General features: G+C 41.7%; 1 protein-coding gene across 1 annotated transcript; it reads left to right on the forward strand.

Annotated features, from left to right (window-relative positions):
- The first annotated feature begins 1,105 nt into the window (after nucleotides 1–1,105).
- Nucleotides 1,106–5,577, forward strand: OXSM (3-oxoacyl-ACP synthase, mitochondrial). The gene is made up of 3 exons (XM_080824971.1): nucleotides 1,106–1,183; nucleotides 1,732–2,839; nucleotides 5,093–5,577. Exons 2-3 carry the CDS (start codon nucleotides 1,860–1,862, stop codon nucleotides 5,493–5,495), a joined length of 1,383 nt encoding a protein of 460 aa, XP_080681097.1. The 5' UTR covers nucleotides 1,106–1,183; nucleotides 1,732–1,859; the 3' UTR covers nucleotides 5,496–5,577.
- The last annotated feature ends 1,947 nt before the right edge of the window (nucleotides 5,578–7,524 follow it).

Genomic DNA, 7,524 nt, shown 5'->3' on the forward strand with positions numbered 1-7,524 from the left:
GGCTTTCCTAAATTATTTTACACAAAGTATATTTCAAAACTCGTTTTTAAGTCCAGTACTAACCAGGAAAAGATAAACTTGACCAAAATTCTCTAGAACTGAGAATGAAGGCAGAGCACTCAGAAACAATCATTTTAAGACACACTGTTCAGAAAGAAACAAATATGGCTGGGAGGATCAGATGCAGTTTATATCATCAATCCTTTATCTAAAAAAGAAAAAAGGACAACAAACCTCACACCTGGGACAGCATGTAAGCAACAGAGGTCATCTAAATAAATATCTTGCTGCTTTCTTTCTTTCTTCCTTTCTTTTTTTTAATATTTCATGTTATATTTTCCTTTATAGATTTACAGCTCTAACAAATGAAGTTACTGTATTTTTTAGACACTTAGCAATCAATGTCTACAATTTCTATTTTTGTCTCCATTCTTGTTAGACATTACACATGGCGTTTGGAGCCCTGCCCCAGAACCAGAAATTTTTAAAAGGTAAAAACGCTTTATTATTACAAAAGTATTATTTATTGTAGACGAGATAGTAAATAAGACTAAGCAAAAATGGGGTAACTTCACAATCATTGTACATCCTTGCAGATCTTAAAAAATACACACACAGATACATATACACACACACATATTTTAAAAGATATATATACTATTTTGTAACCTGTATCTCCTAACATGGTTTCAACATCTTTCCACATAATATTCACTTACAAAATTATTTTAAATGGCTGCACAGCCTTTAGGTGTACTACAAAATAACCCATTTCCAGATGTCGGGAGGTAGAGTAGTAACACTGAGGCTACAATAATTTCCTTAATTCTTTCCAAGGATTTCAGTAGACTATGTCTGCGTCCCCTTTCCCAGCAGATAGAAATATTTGGACATCATCATTACTCCCCTCCCCTCACCAAAATCCTTTTCTGATGGGCAAAAAAAATCTGTCTCATCACGTCTCAGGCACGTTCAGGGTTATCTTCCAGTCACTGAGATCGCCAGAGGGGCGTTTCCACCCCCGCAACCGGAGCCTTGCCGCCGCCCGCGGTCTGACCTCCACCAAGGTGACGCGGAAGAACGGCTCCCGGCCGCACCCAGCTCAGACACAGCGCGTGCGCGCGCATGAGCGGACGGGCGTGTGCAGACAGCGGCTGCGCGGCCGGCGTGAGGCCTCGTGAAGGTATCAGCTACTTGCTAGGCTTCTCCTCCTCCTCCACCGCCACATCGGGTGTGGGTTGAATCGGGGAGAGGGAGGGGGAGTTTGATGGCATGGGCCTGGTTTCCTTTCCTCTGGGCGTGCTTTTTTCGGGGGGGGGGTGTGGTGGTGCTTGAGGGGCGGTTTGGGGAGTTGGCCACGCCCCCTCACTCCCAAACCCCGCCCTGGGTTAAAGCCCTAGTTTTCGCTGTTTTTGAAGACCAATTAAAGTTCACCTACCCCTGCCTCAAGAGAATAGGCCCTGGTGTTTTTTGTGTCATCGACACCAGAAATACTACTTGGAATAAGGCCTCAGTAACCCTGATAAAGGTTGCTTTCTGCAGTTCATAAAAGGCTGGGACTGCCTGTTTTTCATGGTGTAATTCTGTTGTGAATTGAACGAATCATCATTTCACCTCTTTGTCTTGGAATGTCTGAGGGTACTTACAGTCTAAAAAGGGAACTCCAAACGGTTTGATGATAAGTCTAAATTAAAGTGATGTTAACGTTGTTTTCCCTGTCTTCATTAACAGCTCACACCGAGCACCAGAAGGAAATCGGCTATCGTTTCTTAGGCCTATAAAGTATTAAAACAACAGTGATTACCTCCAGGACGTGTTGTGATCTGTTACAGGAATGTGTTTCTGATTGAATCTCAGTCATGTTGTCAAACTGCTTGCAAAATTTCTTAAAAATGACAAGCCCTCATGTATATCCAAGATTATGCCAGCGACTAATAGGAAGTAAAAGGAGGTTTTCCGGAACTGTGCCAACGTTCAGATTTCGTAGGCGGGTTGTCATTACAGGCATTGGCTTAGTGACTCCTCTGGGTGTTGGAACTCAGCTGGTATGGGATCGTCTCATCCGAGGAGAGAGTGGAATTATTTCACTGGTCGGTGAGGAGTATAAGAATATCCCTTGCAGTGTTGCTGCTTATGTGCCAAGAGGTGGTGATGAAGGTCAGTTCAATGAACAAAACTTTGTGTCCAAATCCGATATCAAGTCCATGTCTTCTCCAACCATTATGGCCATTGGGGCTGCAGAGTTAGCCATGAAAGATTCTGGCTGGCACCCTCAATCAGAAGCTGATCAAGTGGCTACTGGAGTTGCAATTGGCATGGGAATGGTTCCTCTTGAAGTTGTTTCTGAAACTGCTTTGATGTTTCAGACAAAAGGTTATAGTAAAGTCAGCCCATTCTTTGTCCCTAAGATTCTGGTCAATATGGCAGCAGGCCAGGTCAGCATTCGATACAAACTCAAGGGCCCCAATCATGCAGTGTCTACAGCCTGTACCACAGGAGCTCATGCTGTGGGAGACTCCTTTAGATTTATAGCCCATGGTGATGCTGATGTGATGGTGGCTGGAGGTACAGATTCTTGCATTAGTCCTTTATCTCTTGCTGGGTTTTCCAGAGCCCGTGCTCTGAGCACAAACCCTGATCCTAAGTTGGCATGTCGACCATTTCACCCCAAAAGAGATGGTTTTGTAATGGGAGAAGGTGCAGCTGTGCTGGTGCTGGAAGAATATGATCATGCCATTGAACGAGGGGCGCGGATCTATGCAGAAGTTTTGGGCTATGGACTCTCAGGTGATGCTGGTCACATAACTGCCCCTGACCCTGAAGGAGAAGGTGCCTTAAGGTAAAGACTTGTTTTGTTTTTTTTATTTAAAGATTTATTTACCTATTTGAGGGAGAGAGAGAGAGCACGAGCGAGCGCACAGGGGTGGGGGTGGGAACGGCAGAGGGAGAGGAAGAGAATCCCAAGCAGACTCCACATTGATGCAAGGATCCCAGGATCCTAGGACCTCAAGATCACGACTTGAGCTGAAACCAAGAGTGGGCTACTCAACCCACTGCACCACCCAGGTGCCCCAAGACTAGTTTCATTTAAAATATTTCTTCAAAAAAGACATTTTATTAGACTTTCAAATTAGGGAGTCCAGTATTGTAGTATCTGCCCATGGTGTACATTGTCTTTGATGTTTTTCCATTTTAGACTAAACAAAATGGTTTTGAATTCTTTGCTTTAACATATTTGAAATATTTGAAAGCATTTGGACATCCTTAACAGAAACTGGATTTTAGTTAAGGCATGTAAAGTTGTGAAGAGGGCCGTGTGTGTCTTTGCCAATTTTTCATACTTTCAGTTGTGCTTAACAGCTGTCAGAGTGCTCCCTCCCACAGTCCTCCTCTTTGGCCCTTCATCATCTCAGACAGCACAGTCAACCTTTTCTTCTAGTTGTGTCTGGTCTCTGTGCCATTTCAACTGGGTTCTGCTGTTACTAAATCAGTATTTTCTAACTTTTCACCACCCAGGGATATTAAAATGCAGACTCTGATTCTAGGCCTGGGGTGGTGCTAGAGATTCTGCCTTTCTGACAAGCTCAGCGGATGCTGATGCTGCTGGTCTGAGAACCACAATTTGAAAAGCAAGCTGATATTGCAGAAGAGATTAAGTTAAAAAAATCCCTGTTAATGTGTTAGCTAATGGATTAGCCTGCTTAGATCATATTATGTTTTAACCAGTTAACTTGGCCAGGGGTTGGCAGACCTTTTCTGTAAAGGGACAAATAGTACTTTCAGCTTTGTGGGCCATAGGGTCTCTGTCACAATTATTGAAATCTGTCTTCTAGTGTGAAAGCTGCCATAGACGATATGTAAATGAATGGATGTGCTCCAGTGAAGCTACACTTGACCTTTGAACAATGCAGGGGTCAGGGGCACTGGCCCACTGTGCAACCAAAAATTCCATGTATAACTTTTGACTCCTCCCAAACTTTACTCATAGGCTACTGTTGACAAAAAGCCTTACTGATAACATAAACAGTCAATGAACACGTATTTTGTGTGTGTATTATATGCTGTTTTCTTACAATAAGGTAAGCTGGGGAAAAGAGAAAATTATTTAGAAAATCATAAGGAGGAGAAAATACATTTACAGTACAGTAGTATAAAAAATCCACATTTAAGTGGACCCACACTGTTCAAAGCCATGTTATATAAGGGTCAACTGTGTTTGTAAAAATAGGCATCTGGCCAGGGCCATTGTTTACTGGCCCCTGAATTATGCTTTTGAGTTTTAGTAAATAGTTGTTGGTGCTAGAAGTGTCAAACAGTAGCCAGCTAGATGAAGAACTAGTTATATTTAGGTGAAACCCTTCATCACACTTCAAATTACACTCGGAGCTACCTCTTAAGGAAATATATGCAATCCAGAGATCAGGAACTAAAACAGAAGGTGTTGACATTGATGATGTTTTCAAAGATTCTTCTAGAGAAATGTTTTATTTTTGGATTTGTTTGTTTGTTTTTGCTTGGTGGTGTACTTCATTTATTTAGCATTCTTACAGCCCAAATAGAATTTTGAAAAGTTATTTGAAGCACCAAAGTAATGTACAGCCATTTTTAGATTATTGAGAAATATGCCAAGTTTTACATTTAAATGTGCGAGAAAAAATTAAAACACAGTTATAAAACTTTTTACCACATTTGGAATCACTACATACACACATACACACATACACACACCCCCCATTGATAAAAAAAATTCCTAGAAGAAAAACTATTCTAGGCTTGAGTCAACATGGTTTTTCCTCCAGAGAAAAATACCAATTCAAATAAATGGAAATATATTTTGTTAGAGATTATAAAACCTATATAGGCCTGTGTGTTTATCTCATGGTGTTGAATCAGTCCAGGGTATTGGGGGTTACTCCTTATTCCCATGCAGGTGGCATTCTAATTCATCTGGTAATCCAAGTTGGGGTTCTTATTAGAGGAAAGGATTCTCTTCACCCAGCATATATATTTATTTTTTTCTTATAAGCCATATAAAGACTCCTGTGTTCAAATTAAACTTAGTTCTGATGAACTTCTTTCCTTATTTTATTAGATGTATGGCTGCAGCTGTAAAAGATGCAGGTGTACAACCTGAAGAGATATCCTATGTCAACGCGCATGCTACTTCCACCCCATTGGGAGATGCTGCTGAAAACAAAGCTATCAAACATCTTTTCAAAGACCATGCACCTGCCCTTGCAGTTTCTTCAACTAAGGGAGCCACGGGACATCTGTTGGGAGCTGCAGGGGCAGTTGAGGCAGCTTTTACTGCTCTGGCTTGTTATTATCAAAAACTACCACCTACTTTAAACCTGGATTGTACAGAACCAGAATTTGATCTCAATTATGTTCCACTAAAGGCACAGGAATGGAAAATTGAGAAAAGATGTATTGGACTCACCAATTCCTTCGGTTTTGGTGGTACTAATGCAACACTTTGTATTGCTGGCATGTAGGACAAATAATTTGTAATTAAATATGATTTTAAAAAATATGAACTATATTAATTGGAGAAATAAATGTTTACATAAATATATCAATATGTATCTATATATCGATCTGTATCAATACCCAGATACCCTTTATCTGTGTCAGGGTTTTTCAACCCTACCACTATCAATATTTTGGACAAGATAATTCTTTGTTGGGGTAAGGGGAAGCTGTCCTGTATATTACAGGATGCTGGGCAGCATCCTCACCTTTACCCACTAGATTTCAGAGGCACCATCTTCTCTAGTTGTGACAACCAAAAATGTCTCTAGATGTTGCTAGGTGTTTTCTGGGTGGCAAAATGGTCCCCATATGAGAACCACTGATCTCTATTTTCCTAATACTCTAGGTCAAATAGTTCTTTGATATTTCACCTGCTCTTGTATCTTCCAGTAACATTTGGTGAGTAGCTGTTCTGTGCTAGGCTAGGTTGTTGCATTGCACAACTCTAGGCTTACCATTCCCATACAACATAAGGAGAAGGAAGACACATATAACTGGGAGTTTGCCTCATTGATCAACATTCTTTGAATAAAGCAGTCAGCCGGCAGCAAGTTAGTTACCCCTTCTATCCAGCTAGCTCTCTTTTCTTCGTGTTATCTATACAGAGAGGCAATAAATTCGTGGAATTTCCCTAAATGTCCAAGTCATAAGTTCTCTGAAAGAAGGAAGTAAAATTGGTTTGGTGTTTCCTACTCTTTGGTGTAATTATGGTGGCATCTAGTGATTAATGGAGATAAAGGTTCTTGGGAAGTGGAGCAGAACTTGGTGACTTAAGCCACATTACCTCATCCCACCTTTATTATAGCTATGGTAGATAATTTTTGTGTCTGCTTCTAATGTCCCCCACAAGTGCTGGTGGTGTCTCTAATTTTCCACGCTGGGGCTTTTTCTAAAGATCTTTTGGGATCTCATTCATCCCCATCTGGCTGGAAGTATTGGGAAAGGGACAGGGACAAGTTCCCTAGAGCAGCAGTCAAAACCAAAAAGGATGGGATTAGTGGTTAAGTGTGTCAGCCTCCTCCCAGAGGGATATCTAATGTTCTCCCCAGTTCCTCAGAGGGTTTCTGGTCAGATAAAACTTCAGCGCTCAGGGCATTAACCAGTTCAGTAACCTTTTTCCTGGCTTTTCCCCCTTCCCTTGTTTCCCTTTCTGTTTTTTAATGCTACTCCCAGGAATCACCTCCCAAACAAACAACCTTGTGTTAGGCTCTGCTTTGTGGGAGACTCAAACTGAGCAAGAAGTGGGTGTTAAAATGGGGGTTTATAGAGCAAAGGGGGAGAGTGAATAAGAGGATAAATGGATAAATGGAACGTGTATATTTCTGCCGAACTGAATTGTGTTCCACATGTTTTAATAGGCTGGATATATTATCTACCCACTGACCTTAACTATAACACTTCATCCCCTGTATTCCCAAGACTGCAACCATATTCATTCAGTTATAATCAGTTCTAATTGTCATTGGCACGTATTAATTTACTCAACCAAAATTTGTTGGTTGCTAACTATTGAAGTTTTGTACTGGCTGCCAAGAATAAAGTGATACGTCAGGGAAGGTTTCCTGTTTTTTCTTTTTAACATTTTATTTATTTGACAGAAAGAGACACACCGAGAGAGGGAACACAAGCAGGAAGAGTGGAATAGGGAGAAGCAGGCTTCCTGCTGACCAGGGAGCCCGATGTGGGGCTTGATCCCAGGACCCTGGGATCATGACCTGAGCTGAAAGCAGCTGCTTAATGACTGAGCCACCCAGGTGCCCCCCAGGGAAAGTTTCCAAAAAGAAGCTGAGTCCAGGGGTGCCTGGGTGACTCAGTGGGTTGAGCCTCTGCCTTTGGCTCAGGTCATGGTCTCGGAGTCCTGGGATGGAGCCCTGCATTGGGCTCTCTGCTCAGCGGGGAGCCTGCTTACCCCTTCCCCTGCCTGCCTCTCTACCTACTTGTGATCACTCTCTCTGTGTCAAATAAATAAATAAAATCTTTTAAAAGAAAAAA

This window comes from Martes martes, assembly GCF_963455335.1.
Source record: "Martes martes genome assembly, chromosome: 1".
Taxonomy (NCBI): Eukaryota; Metazoa; Chordata; class Mammalia; order Carnivora; family Mustelidae; genus Martes; species Martes martes.

Excerpts from the sequence above, each read along its gene's own strand:
- OXSM (XM_080824971.1), top strand. The coding sequence starts at position 1,860 with ATGTTGTCAAACTGCTTGCAAAATTTCTTAAAAATGACAAGCCCTCAT. Across the intron at positions 2,840-5,092 it reads GAAGGAGAAGGTGCCTTAAG|ATGTATGGCTGCAGCTGTAA; the intron begins GTAAAGACTTGT and ends TTATTTTATTAG.